The 23,773-nt window shown below is 33.6% G+C and overlaps 1 protein-coding gene across 7 annotated transcripts in view; it reads right to left on the minus strand.

Moving 5' to 3' along the window:
- The window catches only part of LOC143255702 (synaptic vesicular amine transporter-like), a 116,773-nt gene that overhangs the window by 45,160 nt on the left and 47,840 nt on the right, over positions 1-23,773 (minus strand). For 5 of the 7 annotated variants that reach the window (XM_076511773.1, XM_076511770.1, XM_076511769.1 and 2 more), the window contains 2 exons: positions 1,590-1,682; positions 952-1,113 (listed from right to left, as the gene is read on the minus strand). In XM_076511773.1, the coding sequence (XP_076367888.1) occupies positions 952-1,084 (133 nt within the window). In that variant the 5' untranslated portion in view covers positions 1,085-1,113; positions 1,590-1,682. The remainder of the gene's footprint in view (positions 1-951; positions 1,114-1,589; positions 1,683-23,773) is intronic. The other 2 variants (XM_076511775.1, XM_076511774.1) reach the window with 1 other exon arrangement.

Below are 23,773 nucleotides of genomic sequence, written 5' to 3' on the forward strand. Positions count from 1 at the left end.
ATGATAGAGAAATATGATTGTTATGTCATGTTTATAATTGTCCACTGTAAAATCATGTTAACATGTTTTTTCACACCATGTTCATAACAACTATCCAAACTTTCCTTTGCAGATTGGTACTTTAGCGTATTTCATATTTTTCTACAAATACAAATTGTTCACTTTCAGATTAAAACTCTAATGTAATATACGTCTTTAACACAGTCATGTAGTGGGGCAGAGCAGAGGAAAATCTACGGATTTATGACGCTAAAATTAAAGGTTCGATTTCCCACGATTGACACTGCAGACAGCCGACGAGGGGACTTTACCAGAAAAACCAAACACACGCATTTTAAAACCAAATACGAAAAGTTCAGTTTGAGATTGAAGCTCTAACGTAATTTATATATTAATACAAATACCAAAAGTTAAATTTTGGATACCACTCTAATGTAATCTCTATGTATATTTTTATTTACGGTAGTTCAAATTCAACAACAAACTTCTGAAGAACATATCTGTCGTAAATTAATGTTTTAAGTTTCAAGTGTTCATTTAGATTGTTTTCTATCAGTTGCTTTTGATTGTTTAAGCTTGTAGAACACTAGAATAAGCCTCTTTGAAGTTAGTATTCATGGTAATACAACCTGACAAATATGTGAATAAAGTTAACACAACCTTTAAACATTCCAATTTAATTTTCTTAAAAATACTTAGTGTAATATTTTTGTAATACTTTAAATCAATGTATCTCTCAGTTGGCAGATTATATCCACGAACTCTAGTTAGATTAAGTATCTTTTCAACTGAAAAACAAAGTTTTAAGGGTAAATAATATTAAAGCTATTCTACAAAACTTACGCCGCTGCCCAAATAGATATGTTGAATTTACCAGTAAAATAAAAAACACTTCGGCAATCGTACCTCAGCTAACTATTATACCACAATATAACACTTCGAGTTACTTACCCACAACGCTAAGTAGCATGTTATCCAACAGAATAGCAATGGCTACAATAAGTAACACTAGATTTCTGGACCCTCTACACTTTAGTAACAGTCGTAAGCAAGGACTGTGGGAGGTCATGTCTTCTTGTGTCATCTTGCTGTGATAGCACTGATTCCTGTAACCTGTCACCAAGAATAAAAAAATTAATAAATTTAAGTAAACATGGTTCAAAGTATACCTATCCTTTAGCAACCGGGTAGAAAACAGAAGATATTTTATAGCAACAGGGCTCATGGCAAATAAATCTTGTGACAAAAAACTGAGTAATATGGCTCGAGACAAATGAAATCTGTAACAAGATAGCTCGAAGTGAAAGACTATTATAGCATCAGGGTTCAAAGTAAACGATTCCTATAACAAGATGGATTAAAGCAAACGATTGATATAATAATAAAATTCTATGAAAAACGTGTTTTAATACTGAAAACAACAAAAGATAGTACCTTTCACAAATTATTTTAAGGATATGCAGGCTTTTATGGTTATAACTGCAGAATAATATACAACTTTACGACTAATATAATTTAGTATATTCGTTATCAACAGATCTAAAATAATATGTGAGAAGTAATTAAGATTTTTATTTAAAATTCCTTACACTTTTTTGCAAATCACCCAATCCAATCAGACTCGATGTAATTATAATAACTGCAGTACTGTGGAAGGTCGAGATGAGTCGGCCTGCCAAGCTCTAGGAAACAACACAAAGATATATAAAAATCTCAAGACACAATTACCTATAAAAAGACGGATAAGCAAGGCTTTAAACACTTTTACGTTTAGTCACGCATGCATAAGCATTCAAATCAGAAATTATTCTTAAATACATGATCATTATCAAATAATGAATGACTTCGAGTTCGGATAAAGGAAGACAAAACGGTTCATTAAATCGTCTCAATAAACACCAAGAAATTAGAAAATGTTAAGTACATTATATTAAAACAATTCTGAATATGCAAATCAGCAAGTCACCGGACAGTCACAGCGGATTCAAATTCACGGTGGAGTGGAATGCATCAGAACTACAAGTTGACAGTGTTTGACGTTTTGTAATGACGTGGCTCATAACATTACTGCTCATGAAAAGGTTATGTAACAACTCTTTCTGACGCAAGATATTCATACATAAATATGCTCAGATTATAAAGATATGTTCATATCTGGGATTTATAATGTCCAAGATAGAGATATCCCTTGCACTAAATAATATTGGATAAAAAACTAATGTGAATCATCTTGGGGTGAAAGGTCATCTTGAAAAAGCCTTGCAACAAGTTGTGCCTCACTAGTGGTAAACAACAAAAGGGTAAATCAATCAAGAAGGGTCTCCGTCTGGAACATGACAGAAGTCAAGTGAATTCAAACTGTCTTACTTCAACGGCATATCTGTTAATCTATAGTATAACTCAAACAGCTGGAGAATGAAATGAGTATCCATGCTTATATCCAAACTGAAACGATGCGATGCCTATATAATATAACATTATATTACATGTTATATAACACATATATATGTGTTATACGTTAAATATACGTATGTAACAGATATTACATGTTAAATCTGATTTAATCAGATTAAATACATGATTATTTGCCAAACAGGAAATACACTGTTATTAAAGTATTACCTTTATAATGTGGTATGACGATAATCATTATACTTACATTGAATTACTACAAGTGAAGTGTGTTAATAATTTACCTCACAGTGATGAAAGTGTTGATACTATAGAAGTACATTTATTAAGTATTTGTATTTTAAATATATATATATATATGTATACAGTTATTCTATCTTCAAGGTAATAATCACCCGACGTTAATGGTTTTTCCATCATTATATTCAAACAAAGGCAGTTATTATTATAAAAAAAGATATACACTAACAATATATACAACAATAAGTCTGTCTTAGGGTATAATGAATGCCACTCAAGCCAGTTCGAAGACAACGATCTGTCAGCTTAAGCTCTTGAGAACAGAGGTTTATTAAGATTTCTGAAACTAATACCAGGGCAAGCCGTTAATGCTTTGGGTGTTAGTAAAGCTATAGAGAATGTATATTTCTGAGTCTTTAAACATATCTGTCTTATTTTTTATTATTATTATTGTTTCATCAACCACCATGAAACCATGGATAAAGACTATTATTCTTGTAATTTCTCTTATGGTAGAATTTCTGCAAAAAAAAAAAAAAATGAATGTTTGGTTTGTGTCAGTTTGGCAAATAATCATTTGCCAAATTAACAGATTCCAGTTAACTAATCATTAGTTAACTATGCTATTAACTAATTGTTATATGCAATAACAATATGTGTTATATTAAACACATATAACGAAAGACAGTTATCTCACTGTCTTTGTACAAATCACAAACTGATTAAAATTATCTACAAAATGCTGACTACCACTCTCATGCTAGAAAATTGGTTTAGAAAACACTTGGCAGTTGTATATAGATGTACGTTCAATACATGTCAAGAAAACAACAACTAATTGCACAGCCGTATAAAAACTTTGAAACGTAAATCTACCGAATGTCGACGCATGTTCACATGTCCAAAAACATTTGTGTATGGAGAATCACATGTTAAATATACGTATCTGCGACTTCGACATAATAGTATATAAACACACCGTCGAACTGTGCATGCATATATAGGGTGTAATATAAGTCTGGAAAATAATAAAGAATTATAAAAACCTGAATGACTGATACTAATCAAGTCACTGCTCTAGTTTGCAATGGGCCAAAGGTAATCGATAATTTGTTTATTTGTTTACCAAAGGTTACCCGATATTACATGTTTAACTTTACAATATATTTTTACACTCGTTAGAAGTATCCATCATGAATGAATATTTTGTGGCTTGATACAACTACATCTCTATATATTGAAATACATTCAACTTGAAACATATAACAATCATTTACAAAAACACATTCCATATTAACCAATAGAAACACACAGACTAAACCTACTAGGCTGATAAAAAGTGGGTAAACTAACTTAATTGGAATTATTAACTTGTTACGCTCATTATTAAATGCGCCTGAGTGGTTTTATGTAACTTGGAATATACCAAGGCTCTGCTCTTCGGTAAGGCTAAGATTTGCAAGAAAGGAAGACAGAAAATGTTGTTCTTGTTGTTTATTATTAAGCACAAAACTGCAAAAAAGGGCTATTTGTGCTCTACCCACCATGGGTTTCGAAACACTGTTTCGAGCAATGTAAGGAAGGGAGAAAAAACGCATTATTCTTTAAACGAGAAGTAAATAAATTCCATATTCCTCAGATGAGAAATGGGTAAATTCTAAGAGCTTATGAGCAATGTTAATCATATGCAATATTCAGTGCCAACGTAGGCTTTCGTACAATTCCAGGGTTCATCAGGCTGGTTAGAATACGACAGATGTATAATGGTCTATTCACTATCTACATGAACCATTTTCATGAACGACTGTTATGCCGTGAATTAGATTAAGTAAGTTAATCGTAGCAATGGTCAATTATGTATGCCATTTGAACATCAGATTTTTGTGGTAAGAATTAATAAAACAATATTATTTATATATTTTATTTCTATTATCTTTATTATTATTCAGAAAAACTGTCGAACTAATAATATAATGTTTTTCCTAACGCATGTCGAGCAACCACAACGGGTGTAAACTACGTTAGTAATTCTAAGACGATTATGATATAACAATCACAATACGTCTACAATATCCAGTGCCTACAAAGACTTTCGACCGATACCAGGGCTTATCAGGCCAGCCGAAATACGACACTCAGATTATTTACCATTGCATTGATTACATTACTGTCATTACATAAGTCTTTGTGATAAGAAGCAGACAAATAACAAGTCTAGATTCACGTCAAGTTTTGCTAGACACGCTTTAAACATCTATGACTAACCCGTTATGTGTTACTATCTTTAGGATATTCCTGAGGTCACAAGTTGAGGACACAGGAAAACATTGTGATTGTCCTTTAGGAGAATAATATCTGTAGCAATCTGCATCTTTCCATTGAAACTGATATAAGAGAATTATTTTATTAACAATTAATACTATTTTGGTAGGAAATCAATGATAAGGAATACTAATCAATTAGAAGCATCTTTAACTATTGTTAAAAAATTTAATGGAAAGTTATCCAGTTACATCCATTTTTTTGGTACGTTAAGTTTAGTATAGTAAGAACTAATCAATTAATGCCATTTATAACTACAATAAATCATGGCACAGACAAATCAACCAATTATAATCATTTGTAACCAAACTATGCTATCAGAATACGAAGTTCTAACACAGATGCAGCTACTTCTACCTATAATACATTATTAGTTGTTTGGTTATTTTCAGAAATACCTGTCACGAACTGGTGGTTAAGGCGCTCGTCTCGCAATTTGTGGGTTCGAACTCGTCACCGAACATTCTCGTTATTTTAACAGTAGAAGAGTTATAGTACGACGGTCAACCCCATTATTCGTTGGTAAAGAGTAGCCTAAGAATTGGCGGCGGGTGGTGTTTAGTTGTTGTATTCCATCTTTTTATATAGCTAACATTTTATAGAACGGCTAGTGCAGGTAGCCTTTTAGTAACTTTGCGAGAAATTAAAAAAAACAACATAAAATAAAAGATTACCTGCACTAACCGTGCCTAGTTTCAATCCAATGAACCAGAGGAAAGATAACTAGTCAGTAACACCCAACCTCCACTTTTTGGGTTTACTCAAATCGATTAATCGTGTGCAGTCAAATGTTTTATCGTGAACCCACAGCAACATAGAAAGAAGCGCAACTTACAAACCCTCGAATTCATAGTTCAGCTTGCTAACCACCAAAGTACTTCTGGTTCAGCCCATTACTAACCATTTGTAACTGCAGTGAAATACCAGATTAGAGGGCATAAAACTACTATAAAACAAGTATAGCCACATAAAAAATAAGGCAAGTCTAGAAATACCAGCCAATGTCAAACATATCCCTAAGCCTATCAATCATTTTATAGTATAAGGTCGATAAGAAGATAGACTGAAGTATGAAATCATCTTAGAAACTTCTAACTAATAAATAATGTCAGCTTAGATTATAATTAACCAAGTACGGAACTAGATAGGTTGTTTGTTTTTTTTTACATACAGTCATTTCTGTATCCTTGATATTCTAATGACAGTCAAAAAAAACGTTATGGTTGGGTGACCTGTGATAAGTAGATTAGAAACATGTCTGGATATTTTTTAAATATATATACATGTGGGTGCGTGTTTATGGGGAGAGACATTATCATGTGCTTATAAATAGCAATAATTGATAAAATTGCCTTAATGTCATGAGATTGAAATATAGATACTTTAAAAGGCATATAAAGAGATAGCTTGTTATATACCTATAAATAATGATAAGGACTTTAGCCTCTCGACATGGTCCACTTATATTCCAGACTAGCTCTAAATTGTACTTTATCTGAGCTTATCAGGTTAATTTGGTAGCACAAAGTGATGGTTCAGCTACAAAGTATTTCAGTACTCTAGAAATTAATTCTACAACGCAAGTTTTAAATGTGTCTAGTTTCAAAAAAATACAGGTTAAAAATAAATGCTATATCATCACGTCATATGTTCTGTTTAAATGAAAGTACTGTTGGTTTGTATGTAGAAGGCTCTTTATTTCATACTGATATGTATGTATAAAAACAAGTTTGATTTATTTTAAGGAACAATCAGTTAAACAACAAAACACAAAATACATAATATTTGGAAATATCTTCTAAGCAAAATATATTAACCTATATATCTAATATACAACTTCTTGACATACACTACTGGCCAAAATCTTAAGGCCAATGAGCATAAAGAAAAAATATGCATTTTGCGTTATTATACTCAATCACTTATTTGAGAAAGGCTTCGAAAGATGACAATAAGAAAAGTGAAACTTAAAATTAAAAAAAAAACTTTTTTAGCATTTAATAGGGAAAATGTGAACACTATGAAATTAGCCTAAATACTAGCTGGTCAAATGTTTAAGACCACACTGAAACGAAGCGTTAATCGGTAAACACGTAACGAAATTTAGTCATTTGTGTTGAAGCATTAGCGTTGTAAACATCTGACACTCACATCTCCTGTGGTATATTGGGTAAAAATATGGCAAAGGCTAAAAAGTTCACAGAGTTTGACCGTGGCAGAATTGTCGAGCTGAAAAAGCAAGGTCTCTCTCAACGTGCCATCGCTGGTGAGATTGAGCGTAGTAAAACTGCTGTTGCAAATTTCTTAAACGACCCTGAGGAGTACGGAACGAGAATTTCAAGTAGTCGGCCCAAGAATATTTCGCTGGCGTTGAGCAGGAGGATTCCATGGGTTGTCCGGCAAGACACCAGCCGATCGTCAAACCAAATTAAGGCCCTTATGGACGCAGAATGCAACTCAAGAACAATAAGACGGCATCTACGAGAGAAAGGCTTTAAAAACCGTAAACGTCTTCAAAGGCCACGCCTCCTTCCACACCACAAAACAGCTCGGTTAAACTTTGCTGAGAAGCACCAAACATGGGACGTAGAAAAGTGGAAGAAGATTTTGTTCTCTGATGAAAACTTGGATACTCCAGATGGCTTCCAACGTTACTGAGACGATAAGGATATCCCACCGGAGACATTTTCTACGACACAGTGGAGGAGGTTCCATCATTATCTGGGGTGCTTTCTCCTTTCATGGAACAATGGAGGTGAAACAGAGGCGTCAAACAGCAGCTGGCTACACTGGCATGTTGGAGAGAGCATCCTTATTGACTGAATACCCTCGCTTGTGTGGAAACGACTGGATTTTTCAGCAGGACAACGCTGCAATCCACAATGCCCGCAAAGGACAAAGGAATTTTTCATGGCAAATAACGTGATTCTTTTGCACCATCCAGCGTGTTCGCCCGAACTGAACCTCATTGAAAATGTTTTGGGGTGGATGGCAAGGGAAGTCTATAGAAATGAACGTCAATTTCAAACAGTGCATGATCTTCGTGAAGCCATCTTCACCATTTGGAATAATATTCCAGCCAGCCTTCTGCAAACGCTTATATCGACCATGCCAAAGCGAATGTTGGAAGTTATTCGCAATGACAGCCTGCAACTCACTACTAAGACCTCTTGCTGGGCATTTTCTACCCTGTTTAGGACTTCTTTTTGGTATGGTCTTAAACTTTTGACCAGCTAGTATTTAGGCTAATTTCATAGTGTTCACATTTTCTCTATTAAATGCTAAAAACGTTTTTTCCCCCTTTTCTTATTTTCATCTTTCGAAGCTCTACTCAAATAAGTGGTTGAATCTAACAATGCATATACATATTTTTTTTTTTATGTTCATTGCCCTTAAGATTTTAGCCAGCAGTGTATATGTATATAAGCTTAATAGTTATTAGAACAATTTAAAAGTATGTGCTTTATTATTACGAGAATATTTTGTTTCCTGCGCAAGTTGTTGACCGTAATTTATCTTTTCAGTACTTCAATATAATCATGACAGAATGAAGCAGTCTTAAATGTGTATATTAAAAGGTTTTTTACACCGATCCACTATTTTTAAAATTTTAGAATATGTATTTCGGTATATTCTGCAAGCCTAAAATTTACTGGACGTTCTAAGGATCTAAGAAGCAAATGGCGGTGGTATAACAAAACGTTTACAGATGTCTCATCACGCAAACGATTAGACGTATGTTTGAGATGATTATATCGTTGTATGTATATTGTGATATTCCTATTTGTGCAATGGTTTAGTAGTTTACTACTGGATCTATTATACAATTAAATCATGATACTTGTGAGTTATTAGGGTGTTTAATTAATTACAACACATGTGATGGACTGCATGTTAATAATGTATTTAAAAAGGAATTGTTATTAAAGTATTACCTTTATAATGTGGTATGACGATAATCACTATACTTACATTGAATTACTACAAGTGAAGTGTGTTAATAATTTACCTCACAGTGATGAAAGTGTTGATACTATAGAAATACATTTATTAAGTATTTGTATTTTAAATATATATATATATACAGTTATTCTATCTTCAAGGTAATAATCACCCGACGTTAATGGTTTTTCCATCATTATATTCAAACAAAGGCAGTTATTATTATAAAAAAAGATATACACTAACAATATAGACAACAATAAGTCTGTCTTAGGGTTTAATGAATGCCACTCAAGCCAGTTCGAAGACAACGATCTGTCAGCTTAAGTTCTTGAGAACAGAGGTTTATTAAGATTTCTGAAACTAATACCAGGGCAAGCCGTTAATGCTTTGGGTGTTAGTAAAGCTATAGAGAATGTATATTTCTGAGTCTTTGAACATATCTGTCTTATTTTTTATTATTATTATTGTTTCATCAACCACCATGAAACCATGGATAAAGATTATTATTCTTGTAATTTCTCTTATGATAGAATTTCTGCAAAAAAAATGAATGTTTGGTTTGTGTCAGTTTGGCAAATAATCAGTGTATTTCCAGTGAAAAGGTTAGTGGTATCTATATGATTGTTTAAAAGCTAATCACTTGAGGGGTATCCACTGATAATCGCAACATTAAAAAACTGACATTTAAAAAAAATGTCTTAAAGAAATGAATCATATTCATCAAATATTCTAATTAAACATGCAACTCAAACATTTTCATAGGTTCCTAAAAATTGGGAAGCTGTGTGGTAACCTGGTAGTGCTGATCTAATGGCTACCACCATATAAAGTTAGTGAAAAGCGGAAAAGCAGAATGAGTTCTGGAATGAATGATATTAACCTCCGATCAGAGTAAACTCTGTACTTAATGTATATAGAGGGAAATGAAAATCAGCCTGAAAATCAGAATATCTAATTAAATGTACTTTTCTTTCTATTCCACTTGTAAATATTTAAATGCATTATTTCATCTATTGGATACCTTCGCTGTTAACAATATTTTTGGCCGTAATCCCAATAATATATCACACGGTTCGACCAGCTTAAGAGATTTAGGTTAGTCTAAACTACATATATTTTTGTTTTGTTTGTTTGTTTTGGAATTTCGCACAAAGCAACTCGAGGGCTATCTACGCTAGCCGTCCCTAATTTAAGTGTAAGATTAGAGGGAAGGCAGCTAGTCATCACCACCCATCGCCCACTCTTGGGCTACTCTTTTACCAACGAATAGTGGGATTGACCGTAACATTATAACGCTTCCACGGCTGAAAGGGCGAGCATGTTTGGTGCGATCGGGATTCGAGCCCGCGACCCTCAGATTACGAGTCGAACGCCTTAATACGCTTGGCCATGCCGGGCCTTAATTGCTTTCAAATAAGAAATGGTCGTTTCGTTTTTGTTGCTAAGCACAAAGCTACTCAAAGAGATATCTGTGCTCTGCCCACCACGAGTATCGAAATCCCATTTCTAATAGTATAAGTTTGCAAACATACCGCTATGCCACTGCGAAGCATAAGAGATGAAGTAGTGAGTGTTTTTTCTTTGTCTTTTAATTTGCCGTTGTATTTGGTAAATGCAAATATTTTATCATTATTCTTTTGAGTTTAAATTATATTTGTTTTTTTCTTTCTTGTGCTGTGGTTTCTAATCGTTTGCTTTTCGTGTTTGCGTTTGTTCTATTTTACTACACATATCTTTTGTTTTTTAAAATATTTTTTATACCTTTACGTGTAACAAGTATTTTTCTCAGTCTTATGATTGTGTTTATTATATCAAACCGACACATTTTGACAGTCTTTGCAAAGCATTTTTGAAGTGTTCGATACAAAATTATCAAGAAAAGGTCACGACTTCCTTCATCTATTAATAATTCAACTGAGACTTTTTCGATTTAAATTATTTATATTAGTGAATGTGAATAATAGTGCTAGTGAATGAGGAGAAAAATTATATTACAAACGCAAACAAACCCACTGTTTGTCTCTTTTTGTTAGTTTTAAATAACAAGATTATACAATGGATGTTTTACATTGTGCCCACCAAAGGGATTAATTCTTAAACTTGTTCCTGAGCCACCGATGGGGAATTGAGATATGAATAAGCTACGATATTCTACCTCTGTATGCAGGTTTCTTCCTAGCTGATTATTATTCAAGCCAAATAAATATATTATGAAACATCGGTATAAACAGATTGTCAGTACCTTGTACTGTACCAGAGTTAATAACTGACAGACAGGAGCCCACACTTCGTAAGATAAACTTACAGTTTATATCCTTAGAGGTTATATGATACAACAAAGGGTGAAAGCATTGTTAACATGCTTGCCAGCTATAGCGATGTTCTGGGATAAGCAAAAACGCTTTACAGTTTTTCGAGATAATTCCACAAATTATAAATATACCTGACGTAAGGTTAAAATAACTTGTTGTGTATTATTATTGTTACCGAATTTATGGCAAAGTTACTTGGGTTACCTGCTGCTGCTACTACTACTACTACTACACACACACACAGCTTAAAGTGTGGGGATCCATTTGTGATATCGTTCGAAGTCGAACGCACATCGCCAGCTCCGAAATCCAAAGCTAAACCTAACTCGGTGTGATATTATCAAAAACATTTTCTAAAACTTATCCTCAGGTTAAGGTTTCGTTGTACTTAGAGTTAAACTAGAAAAATCTCTCCAAATAAAATGTTTTTCAAAACCACTGTTTCATTGGGACAACCTCAGATCATATTATGTTTGTAAAGTATTTTCTGAACTAGTCATCCACAGATGTGACAGCCGGCTCACTTGAGCTTAGAGGATAATAGTTATAGCCATGCTGGATTAGCGTACTGATTCTGTTCGGGTTTGATTTGTTCTGAATTTCACGCAAAGCTACACGAGGGCTATCAGCGCTAGTCGTCCCTAATGTAGCAGTGCAATACTAGAGGGAAGGCATCTAGTCATCAACATCCACCGTCAACTCTTGGGCTACTCTTTTACCAACGAATAGTCGGATTGACTGTCACATTATAACACCCCCACGGCTGAAAGGGTGAGCATGTTTGGTGTGGCGGGAATTCGAACCCGCGACCCTCAGATTACGAGTCGAGTGTTTTGTTCAGGTATCACCGAATTATGGTTCAATCCTCTCACAGTCTATAAAAGTTTTCGATAATGAAAAAGGTACAGAAAGCTTTGTCACGTGAACAAAAGTGTACATGGATTTTGTAGAGTGAAAAGAAAAAAAAAGTTGGTTGTTCAGTATGGAATCCTTCTTACTTGGTGACCAGCATTATGAATCATAAAGAAAGAGTTGGTTGTACAATATGGTGTCCTTCGTATGTGGTGATTGGCATTGTGAAGTATGGAGAAGTAAGGATACACAATAATGTTTTACACATCAGGATGTTACACAATAATGTTTTACACCTCAGGATGTTACACAATAATGTTTTACACCTCAGGATGTTACACAATAATGTTTTACACGTCAGGATGTTACACAATAATGTTTTACACCTCGGGATGTTACACAATAATGTTTTACACGTCAGGATGTTACACAATAATGTTTTACACCTCAGGATGTTACACAATAATGTTTTACACCTCAGGATGTTACACAATAATGTTTTACACCTCACACTAATGTTTTACACCTCAGGATGTTACACAATAATGTTTTACACCTCAGGATGTCTTCTTCTGTCCCAGTAGGTTTCTTTACAGTTTAGACTTTTCATCTATAACAATACGATTTTTACAGCTTAGGCTACCTTATCTCTTATAACAAACAAGATTTCAAAGCTTGGGTTACCCTTTTGTGTATAACAATAAGTTTTTATGGCTTTGGCTGCTTTCTTACCTATAACAATAAAGTTTTACGTTTTGGAGTGCCTTTTTGTCTATAACAATAATGCTTTTTATGACTTGGGTTGCCTTCTCGTTTATAACAATAAAGTTTTTACGTCTTAGATCGTCTTCTAGTCTAGAATAATAAAGTATTTACGACTTGGGCTGCCTTCTCGTCTATAATATTTAGGTTTTGCTAATTATAGTAAATCCCTCACTTTTCATAATTGATTTTGATTCTTAATAATGCTAGTGATTAGCGAATTCTACATTGATTATCATTTTGACATATAGCTAAGCTTTAGCCTTATCAGTTACAATATCCATCTTATGTCATGTGCCGTACTTTTCATCTTTCACAATAACATTTAGTATTCCTAGAGTATCCGTTCATCCGACACAATGAGGTTGTTACTGTTTGGATTGCCATTACTTGCCTGTTACATTAGGAATTGAAATTTTCAACCTGAACGAAACTTTAAGCATACGTGGGAAGAACACCCTCTTTTCGTTATAACACATGTATTTACTTTCAAAATCTAGTGTATTTTCTTGTTTGCACTTCCACTTTTTATTACATATGAAATAGCTTAAGTTCAAGCGTACATGTTTGGGAATTTCAGTTCGTTTTAATATCAGTATTCATTTGATTCTATGTACTTTTATTCTGAAAACGTTTATGTTAACATTAATTTTGAGGAACGTGGTCACACACTAATTTTAATATAGCCGAATGTATAAAATTAATTCAATGCTGTAGACATTCCCAGGAAGTTAAGTACGTCTTCTAGTACAAGGACATTTTAGCACGTTGGATGTAATTTCAAATACACAGTACTTAGGTGTATATTTTAAAATATTCCAAAGTAAAGAACGAAAAACCTATTATTTCGATGTTCACTTTAGAATATGTCTGTATAGTACAGACGTTTCTAATTTTAATATGTCTATACGATACAAACGTTTCTAATTTTAAGCGTTAAACATTTTGATAAGTTTATGTGACGTTCATATTAGTCCATAAAAAGGTTTAATACAATAGAAGGTTTAATAACAATACAATACTTTCGTACGTACATGTTGTTCATATACAACTATATTTACAAGGATATTCCAGTACATGCATAGGCATTTCAAAATGAACGTATATTTATATATACACACGAACGTGCGTAAATTACACTAAACGGAAGCATTTCGAAATGTCTGTGTACAAAGGCGGAAATTCTAAATAATATATAATTATTTTTGTGTATGTTTCAAAATATTCATAAAAATCAAAATTGATACTCTATACGCGTATGCATATTTATTATAACGCTTTCATTTCTCTACGGACGTTTCAAAATATAGGTACGAATAAATACATTTTAACGTATTTATAAGCGTTGAGTCATTTAACATGACAACTCATAGGTAGATAAGCGACAGAGAGATACGTAGCTAGAAAGGAAGAGATCATATTGTTTGGTCATACACCATGGAGCAGTCGTAATATGATAACCATTAAGGAAATTCCAGCCCATAATAAGAAAGTTATTGATAGCTTAGGTTCGTTTTATATTATAGTGAACTGAAAGTTAGGTTATAATTTATCTGTTTTATTATATTATTTCCACTGGTTATGGAAAGTGCTTTAAACGTCAGTTATTCCACAAAAGACATTTATTAAAAACAAAGATTCCTATCACTTACGTAGGTAACGCATATAATCTACATATACAGTGACTAATGGGTTTATTTATTATGGGACTCAGTCAAGCCGCCAGGCATTCACAGTAAATATATCTTAAAGAATTTTTATCGTATTTTTTGTCGAATGGTTTCTAAAGATCAAAGACGTATGAACTGGTATTTTCTTTGGCGGCTTCAGCTAAAGAGATCAGAGACCCCTAGGATTCAGTAAAGTTGTCCCTATTTTTGAACTACTGGCAATTCGTTTTACTTCTGCACGGTCCAATGCTTCCTCATCAGTCATCAGTCATATAACATTCAAATACTTCAGTCTTATATATATAGGAAACTTAATATGCGCTGTTTTGGGCATACAGTTAGATCTGAATGAAAGTTGTCAGAGGTTCTGATGAGTGAAATAGAAGAAATAAGAGCGAGGAATAAGCAGAGATTCACTTGACTAGTTGAAATTAGAGAATGTATTGTAGAAAAGACGATTGAATTAGGAAACCTGATGAACGCAGTGAAGAATTGCGGACTATTGTTGTCGACCTTCAGTAGTGAAAGGACATAATTATTTGTATGAGTTTGCAATATAATATGTGATGTAAAATGTATTAAGACATGTTTAACATGATATGTCATTATAATGTACACGTTTTACAATTAGACTTGTAGATTTTACTGCTTATTTAGTTCAGGGAACTACAGTAAGCGTTTTCAAAGACTTTAATTGCTTTAACGAACGTTCATTAAATTAATAATTTCGTTTTTTATGGTAGTTGTTGTTTGTTATTAAGCACAAAGCTACACAAAGGACTAACTGTACTCTGCCCACCACTGATATCAAAACCTGGTTTTTAGCAGTATAAGTTCACACACATATCACTGTGCCACTGGGGGGCTTTTTTCTATGGTAATCACTGAGCCTGTGTATCATACTGTTCATACAGTCACAAAAATTTTTTATCCTAATAGACTGAACGTAATTCGGCAACATGTACCTGATGGACAAACCAGTTTTTGTTAGTGGTAAGGTATTCTTATTGTTTATTAACTATTTAAAGTATTAAAGTACCTATTTACTTTAATACACGTAGTATAAAAATTGTTGTTTACTTAGCTGTATACACTGTGTGTATAGAATAATTGTTTCTTTTATTGTATTTACGGTGTGAACGTGTTTAATTTACCATATACACAGTGTAAACTCAATTGTCAAACACTTTGTACACAGGATGAACGTAATAGAAAGATTTATTGTGCGTTTCGTGAAGCTGACCGTATAATTAATATACGATAAATAAGCGTACATATAATTCTTTACTATATACGGATACTATATGAACGTATTTTGTTATTTCACTTTATCTTAAAACGGAGTGTAATTTAGTACATATATCTATAATGTATTAACGGTAAAACAGTTATTAAAATTAATCTTTGAATAATCTTATATATATTTGCTTTGTATAATTGTAAACCTTTTATCATATTTGTCGCCTGACGTTTTTTTCCTAGGCCTCTATCATTTTTTGAAGATTAACAAAAAAAGGCTCAAAAAATCAAGTCGTCTGCTAACATCTTTATTTATAACATTATAAGTCGTTTCCCCTCCTGCACTGCATTTGTTATTTGCTCTTAACGGGTCGTAAGTTTGATAAAGGCTTAATCTTTCCTACGATACAGTTTTTCAGTTGCTTGTTTATGGTCATATATTGAAACCTTCTGCTTAATTTATCAAATATAAGAACGAAAAGTCCACTGTTAGTTCCACCTTGAGCCTTCGAGCTGTCGTAAACGAACGATTGATTAAAGCTCAAATGACGGTCATGTAGCAAGCTCATGATATCGGCAACTCGACCACAAGTGACAAATTATGCTTCATGGTTAAATATGGGCTGAAATCAAGAAACTCATTTCTACCTCTGTGGTTTTTCAGATTAACTGTCCATTACCTTTAATATTATCAGAAAAAATACATAATTCTTTACCTGACTAGGTCTAGCACCATTAACTATGATAGAGACAGGTATATATCCCCAACAATGCTACTGTATTCATGAAACATGTTTCGTGTTATATACACGTTTTCTATCCACAGAAATATATTAATGAATATAAATAACTGCGTTATTGTTGAACGAAGTCAGACTATGCGTATCCTATAAAAATACAATAATATTGTCTGTTTTATGATATACATACACTTTAACATTACTGTTCTTGTAATTATACCCTAGAAAAAAAATGCTTTGTTTCTTATTACATACTGAAATAAAAAAGGGTAGTTAAGAAAATAGGGCCTGTAGGTGGAGTATTGAATTGACTGGATTTTTTCACTGTATCCTTTACTTTATTGGTACTTTCCACTTACGAGGGGGAATTTTGGTTTCGGCCTACAGTGAAATTCAGTTGATTTAACAACGAATGTGTCTACTAATTGTTCTGTCCTAGTGCCGACTGACACTTTGCCCTGATCAACTTGTGTTAATGTCTGCTCAGAATCATTCGAATATACTTTAGAATGGTATGATTCGAACACATCTTTGTGTGTTCCGGTCAAGCATGACACTCTTGTTTTAGTAAAGACATCAGTCAATATTCTAGCCGCCATGCTTGACGTTTTCTGAATGGTAGAGTAATTCATGATGACGAGAAACCAACTTGAAGTAAAAATGTATTCTCAATACGGCTGGTATGGGTATTAAAACTTTAATTAAAATAAAGTACAGAACAACGTTTCGACCTTTTTAGGTCATCTTCATGTGAACAAAAAAGATGACCGAAGAAGATCGAAACGTTATTCTGTACATTATTTTAAAGTTTTAATACCCAAGCCAGCAATCTTGAGAATAAATTGTTATCAATGGAAGCAAAATTATAATTGGCTAAGAATGTTGACACGCCACACTAACTTAACGAATCAGATGCATGGTTTCTTATAAACTTCACCTTGCACAATGTGGTAGCAGATTGGTGAAATAATTTATTGAAAATATATAAACAATTAACCGTAAAGTCAGTCGAAAAATTATTATTATTATGAGCGGCAAATACATATTTATTTTTACGTAGTTTACAAAAAGCTTCCACATACTTTCTTCACGATGTAGTAACATAAAAAGTATTTCACTGTTTCAATAGTTTTATTTTTGCAAATTTGCTTCCGAAGTAGCTCCAGTAATGAACTTAGTTTGTTGATAAAAACTTTTTTTAAGCATTCTTACTAGCCAAAGGTATAAAATGCTTTAAAATTACATTCATGGTGTGAACGATTCAGCTTGTCCAGTTTTGATCAGACTATAATTTTTCTGTGCCAGTTTTCATTTATGAAAGAATACGTACAAAGGTTAAAGTTTGTTTTTTGTATAAAATCGTCATTGGACCCAAAATGTTCTCTTCACTTTTACTTCAATTTTACTTTGAAAACTTTGTTTTCATTTTCATTTTGCTTTCTATGGTTAGCTGTGAAATTGTGATTAGCACGTAAAAGTAAAAATTTGTAATCTGGTAAATCCTTGACAACATAAGATGTAAGAGTTTCAGCGTCTGCTTAGTTTTCTTCAAAGTAGTAATGCATACTCTAACAAGAGTTAAAGTTTATATACGAATGTGCACAACATTTTCTTCTAATTACGAAAGTGGATTCTCAGTCAGCTTTGGATCCAACTTTCTTTTTATTCTCCACTGGACTCAGCGCATGGACTGATTTTATAGACAGTTTCAAATCTCACATCCTCGACTAACGGAGGACTCAGTCTCAAAAGGTTTTACTTTCCAGTCACCACCTAAATAGATTGAATGAGACCTGAAATGATCCGAAACTGCACTGGTGCTAGTGTGAACTACAAACTGAATCCGAAAATGCATAATACGGTAATGAACTACAGTAACAAAGAACAAGCTAAGGTTCTTTGCTTTCAGAATAATTTACTTTTTTACTACTTTAGCATTTAACATTTATATCCTAATAGAAGGAAAGTGTTGATGGTAAGTTTACACAAGTTATGTGCCGTTTTATTTGATGGTCTGATTTATTACTAACACTAACAGAAAATCGTACTTTTTAAAGTAAGCCTTTAGAAAGGCAATAAACTTTGTTACGGTAGATTTTCAACAAGATAAAGGCTTAAACCAGTAAATGATCTTGCAGTGAATAATTCGCATCTTATTTCAGTAAACTTTTATCTGAACCTTGATCGTCACTAACTTGCTCTCTCTAGGAAACCATCTGTTCATTGCTAAAAAAAAATAAATATAAAACTCAATTTACCATTCGATCACTACTTGTTACCGAATTATTCCAGTTTCGGGAAATTTCACCCCTCATCAGACATGGTTTACCACTATAAAAAATATAATCTGTTTTTTTATCTCATCAAAGCTTAGTTGTCTCTCTTTTTCCCGGCCCGACATGGCCAGGTGGGTTAAGGCACTCGACTCGTAATCTGAGGGTCGCGGGTTCGAATTCCCGTCACACCAAACATGCTCACCCTTTCACCGTGGGGGCGTTATAATGTGATGGTCAATCCCACTATTCGTTGGTAAAAGAGTAGCCCAAGAATTGGCGGTGGATGGTGATGACTAGCTGTCTTCCCTCTCGTCTTTCACTGCTAATTTAGGGACAGGTAGCGCAGATACCCTTCGTGTATTTTTGCGCGAAATTCGAAACAAACCAATCATTTTTACATTGAAACCAAAACAAGTAACAACAATAATATAAAAGGGGAGGCAAATACTCTCCACTTTTTTTATTACCCACTTTAAAATACTTCTTTTCAGTGCTTATCATTTTATAACTTGGACCATTTCTTGATGTCACACCTCTGTAGGGTTGATCCCTGATTCTAGAGTTGCTCTTTTTCTATATTTTAATAGGTTTTCTTTATTTTTAGTTTGACATCTCATCTGGTCGGTTCTTTAAGAACAAAAAATGCTTTCTATACTATTATTTGCCTTTTTTTCCACTCTTTCCATCACTAATAATGTTCGTCCCTAAGTAAATAAACTTTTCCGTTTATACCAACTCTTTATCTTCTACCTAAACAGACTAACAACTTAAAAGTACAGGCACATTTTGGAACCTAAAATTGAATTTTAAAATCTTCTTTATATTTTAGTTTTGAATTATGGCCCGTTAATGTTTTATAGGGGAAATAAAGACAGTGTAACTTTAAATTTTGATAGTTTCTTTATCGAGTGCCGAAATTTTGTTTCTGTAAAAATCAAACTGGTTTCATTAAACTGTGTTTTTTTGTGCATTAATCTAAATAAATCATACGGTTGAACCTCATGCAACTATGGTTACTGATTTTACTAAAAAGATTAACGTGCTTTTAACACCCACTGGGATTCTTAGAGTTTACCCAGTAACTCTGTGATTAAACATTAGACACCAATCAACACAGAGTTAATGAAATCCCCAAAATATACATATGTGTGTGTGTGTGAGGGTGTTTCTTAAATAAATTCATGTACCATGTGTTATTTTCCCTCTTTATTGTCAAAGATATTTTAGCATGCAAACTATAGATTAAACCATGGAACTTTAGTGGTTTTTTAGGTATTCCTATTTAAAGATTTTTACAATAGTATAAACCTGAGATGTCATTATTGTATTTTCTTTTTAAGAAACCCGTTTTCTACTCAGTAATAATAGGATTTGAAACATTTTTCCTGTAATTATATAACTTTTGTTTTCAAGCTTTGACAGTGTGTGTTCCTGTACATCATGATTTTGATCTTATAAATGGTATGTTTGTATTAATATATATCTGATATTGTTGTCATTGTAAAGTTGTATCAGAGAGATAACATATTATCGCTATAAAGTCATATCTGACAGATAGGATGTTGTTATCACTATACATCTGTATCTGACAAACAGATTTTTAATGTGTATTGTTTGTTTGTTTGTTTTTGCTTTATAGCATGTTTTTGATAGACGAAATACTGTTCTCATTATAGAGTTATATCTGACAAAGAAGGTATTATTTTACTGTATGTAACATATTTTGATAGGTGAAATATCATTTTCACAATGCAGCTGCGTCTAACAAAGGGTATTATTTTTATTGTGCAGCATTACCCGGTAAATGTAATATTGTCTTCACTATACAGCTGCGTTTGGAAAGCAGAATATTACTTTTACTGCATGTAGCATTAGTTGATAAACGAAATATACAACTGCGTCTGATAAACAGGGTGTTATTTTTACTATGTGTAACACTATTTGAGAAATGGGATATTTTTGTGACTATAAAGCTGCGTCTGATAAACAGGGCGTTATTTTTATTGTGTGTAACACTATTTGGCAAACGGAATATTTTTGTGACATACAGTTGCCTTTGACAAGCAGGGTGTTATTTTTACTGTGTGTAACACTGTTTGATAAACAGAATATTTTTGTGACTACACAGCTGCGTCTGATAAATGTGGTGCTATTTTAACTGAGTAGTTGTATCTGGAATATAGGGCGTTGTTTCTCCTATACACCTGAATATTTGATAGATGACCTCTTTCCAGTGTATACTCCATCACTCCAAACATGCTCGCCCTTTCAGCCGTGGGAGTGTTATAATGTGACGGTCAATCCCAATATTCGTTGGTAAAAGAGTAGCCCAACAGTTGGTGGTGGATGGTGATGACTTTCCTCTAATCTTACACTGTTATATTAGGGACGGCTTGCGCAGATAGCCCTCGTTTAGCTTTGCACGAAATTCAAAAAACAATCCAATATCCAACGTATACTAAGATTCGATAAGAAGAACTAGTTATCATCTGATTTTTTTCACTATTTAAGTAAAAAACATAATGTAATAATAGTGCTATCTCACTGCATCTTTATATTTATGATGGCTTGTATATCTCTAGTTGTAGCTGATAGTCAATGTGCTGTTATAAAAATGTATCCACTCATGATAGACAAAATTCTGATTTCATATTTTAGCTGCTTCAGACGTGTAACAAACTGTCGTCGTTTTTCTTGCTCTCTTTTTTAATTATTTTAGATAACAGAATATTTATTTGCGCATAATACAAAACATTTATAAAAAAATAAACCACTGAGAGATGAGCTTGATTTTTCCAATGGCCATCGTTCATTACCTAAAGTTTTGTTATCACAAGACATTTGTCCAGTGTACGTCAGTGCAAAAATATTTGAACTCAAACTGTTTTCCTGCTGGAAAAAAACTACTGGAGTTAACGACTAACTCTGGGTTGAAAGAAGGCAATCACTATAATTCTTTCACAAACCATAATAAAGTTCATTAAACTAAGCATGGCTGTAGATCACTCCAGAGAAATAGGATAAAACACTAAAGTTGTTACCCGAGAGAAAATCATAATCAGAAGTTCTTAAGTAGTAAAATTCACACTGAATAAAAACTGTCTGCTATAATGTTTAAAGCAATATATAATCTTAACGCTTAACGCATCACCATCTTCGCTTAGCAGCTCAACGCAACACTGAAAAAGAATGGTCTGGTTACACAATGTTCCAAAAGTATTAAAAAGTTTGAAAAATAGTAAAAAACTGGAACTCGTCTTGTTATATACGATATCTATTGTACTTTGGGGTTCAGAATGAGAGATTTATCACCAGTTTAGATTGCAGGAAAATGTACTGATAACAATATTTTAACTAGGAAAAGAAATTACGAAAAGCCTTTTTTTTACGAAATAATTCGTGTTGAATAAAGTAATCGCGCAATCGAACATACTTTTTCAGAAAACAAATAAAACATGATAAACATTCATTATAAAGTACACCTTGCACATATGCTCATAAGGCACTGAAACTGTCGAATTATTTAACCATCACTTGTATAACTTTCGGGGCCCGGCATGGCCAAGCGCGTAAGACGTGCGACTCGTAATCCGAGGGTCGCGGGTTCGCGCCCGCGTCGCGCCAAACATGCTCGCCCTCCCAGCCGTGGGGGCGTTATAATGTGACGGTCAATCCCACTATTCGTTGGTAAAAGAGTAGCCCAAGAGTTGGCGGTGGTTGGTGATGATTAGCTGCCTTCCCTCTAGTCTTACACTACTAAATTAGGGACGACTCGGTGCAGTGGGCTAACAACCTACTCACTTAAATACCTGTTGAAGAATCTGCAAGCGATTGCGGCCCTATGTTCCTTGATGGAATCTAATGGTGAATGAATGAATGTATAACTTTCAATTCATCTTATCTTATTTAATAAATTCACAAAATGGAATATAATAGCGATCTTTCCTTATTGTTATAATTTTCTATTATTATGAAGTTCTTAACCACTTACCCTGTAGACGTGTTCTTTAACTATCGATTATGTTTCTGCTTCAACAAATAACCTGAGTCTTATTTTTTACGTGTGTGTGTGTGTTCCCTTGTTCCCTGCACTTCTGTGAAAGTCTTTTCTTACGTGCGTTTGTTTCCTGTACTTCTGTGAAAGTCTTTTCTTACGGGTGTTTGTTTCCTGTACTTCTGTGAAAGTCTTTTCATACGGGTGTTTGTTTTCTGTATTTCTGTGAAAGTCTTTTCTTACGAGTGTTTGTTTCCTGTACTTCTGTGAAAGTCTTTTCTGACAGGTGTTTGCTTCCTGTACTTCTGTGAAAGTCTTTTCTTACGAGTGTTTGTTTCCTGTACTTCTTTGAAAGTCTTTTCTGACAGGTGTTTGCTTCCTGTACTTCTGTGAAAGTCTTTTCTGACAGGTGTTTGCTTCCTGTACTTCTGTGAAAGTCTTTTCTGACAGGTGTTTGCTTCCTGTACTTCTGTGAAAGTCTTTTCTGACAGGTGTTTGCTTCCTGTACTTCTGTGAAAGTCTTTTCTGACAGGTGTTTGCTTCCTGTACTTCTGTGAAAATCAATGGTACGATAACCGAGATCTGAAGCAATTAATGATCAATGTAAACTGATACAAAGAAAGCACCGAACTGTAACCAAAGGTTTCATCCTTGAGTTCTGTTTCACACGTAAGTTATCCCAAACTTCCCATGTAATCAATGTACTTCTAACATAAAAGTTGTTGTCAGATTATTAAGTATACGATAAAGTATTTTGATTGAATTGTTTCTGACTAATGAAATGTTTATTTACAAATTTCTCACGTAAAGCTGGTTCGTGCCGCTATTCTCTTTCACAGTGTCCCGAATTCACTTGGTGTCAAGAAAAAGGAGAATAGAAATGCTCTGCTAGTCCAGGTGATTAGGACGGTAGACTCGGAATCTGAGTGTTGCGGGTTCGAATTCTCGTACCACCGAACATTTTGCCCTTTCAGCCAGATTGTTTGAAAAAAATGACTCGATATAACGG

This window comes from Tachypleus tridentatus, chromosome 7 (genome assembly GCF_004210375.1).
Source record: "Tachypleus tridentatus isolate NWPU-2018 chromosome 7, ASM421037v1, whole genome shotgun sequence".
Classification (NCBI taxonomy): domain Eukaryota; kingdom Metazoa; phylum Arthropoda; class Merostomata; order Xiphosura; family Limulidae; genus Tachypleus; species Tachypleus tridentatus.